General features: G+C 45.9%; 2 protein-coding genes across 2 annotated transcripts in view; both read right to left on the reverse strand.

Moving 5' to 3' along the window:
• Positions 1-361, reverse strand: part of LOC119592038 (integrator complex subunit 7-like) — a gene marked incomplete at its 3' end in the record, with an annotated part of 5,279 nt that extends 4,918 nt beyond the window's left edge. Inside the window, 1 exon segment of the mRNA XM_037940833.1 lies at positions 84-361. Within this exon segment, the coding sequence (XP_037796761.1) occupies positions 84-180 (97 nt within the window).
• Positions 1-418, reverse strand: part of LOC119592039 (integrator complex subunit 7-like) — a gene marked incomplete at its 3' end in the record, with an annotated part of 57,154 nt that overhangs the window by 38,885 nt on the left and 17,851 nt on the right.

The raw sequence follows: 418 nt of genomic DNA on the forward strand, positions 1-418 counted from the left end.
TGTGTACTGGAGAGTGAGAGGAGTCCACCCATACGGTTATTCGAAAATATTCTAACCAATTACCTCTAAACGCAACACCATACCTCTGTCAAGCTCCAGCAAGGCAGAGTTCCCGTCTTGGTCCTGCTCATTCAACCCCAAGTCAGGGAAGGAAATTGGCCTTGCTAGTGCCGTTGCCATACCGAAATTCCAGCAATCAACCTGCCACTGTGTCCCTGTAATCTTTATCCACTTTATTCTTGTTGATTCTTCACAGTTTTAACACACCAAACAGTAATATTAACTCAATAAGTCCCAATCATTCCTTCAATGTTTTGGTGTCGGCGCTGGGAGGTCGCTTACACACCGGGACAATCGCTGCGCCTGCATCCGCTTTTGAAGTTGCTGGAGAGAAATGGGTAGATAAGTAGGTTGACAA

This window comes from Penaeus monodon, chromosome 29, assembly GCF_015228065.2.
Source record: "Penaeus monodon isolate SGIC_2016 chromosome 29, NSTDA_Pmon_1, whole genome shotgun sequence".
Lineage (NCBI taxonomy): Eukaryota > Metazoa > Arthropoda > Malacostraca > Decapoda > Penaeidae > Penaeus > Penaeus monodon.